We start from the raw sequence: 209 nt of genomic DNA, 5'->3' as shown, positions 1-209 counted from the left end.
CCGCAAGGGGATTTCTCCCTCCCTCTGGCCGCGTTTGTCGCCAGGAACGTCATCCTGACGAGCGGCTGCATCATCGGGGCCTGCTGTAACATCAACACCTACGAGGTGATCCCCGAAAACACCGTCATCTACGGGGCCGACTGCCTCCGCCGCGTCCAGACCGAGCGGCCGCAGGTGGGCGTGACGCACGGGTGACACACCGTCACCCT

General features: G+C 65.1%; 1 protein-coding gene across 1 annotated transcript in view; it reads left to right on the top strand.

Annotated features, from left to right (window-relative positions):
* Positions 1-174, top strand: part of DCTN6 (dynactin 6) — a gene marked incomplete at both ends in the record, with an annotated part of 1614 nt that extends 1440 nt beyond the window's left edge. Inside the window, one exon of the mRNA XM_009584269.1 lies at positions 8-174. Within this exon, the coding sequence (XP_009582564.1) occupies positions 8-174 (167 nt within the window). The remainder of the gene's footprint in view (positions 1-7) is intronic.
* Between the last annotated feature and the right edge of the window lie 35 nt (positions 175-209).

This window comes from Fulmarus glacialis, unplaced genomic scaffold, assembly GCF_000690835.1.
Source record: "Fulmarus glacialis isolate BGI_N327 unplaced genomic scaffold, ASM69083v1 scaffold26208, whole genome shotgun sequence".
NCBI classification, from domain to species: Eukaryota; Metazoa; Chordata; class Aves; order Procellariiformes; family Procellariidae; genus Fulmarus; species Fulmarus glacialis.
Note: the sequence above shows the minus strand (reverse complement) of the source record. Positions and strands in the feature narration are given on the sequence as shown.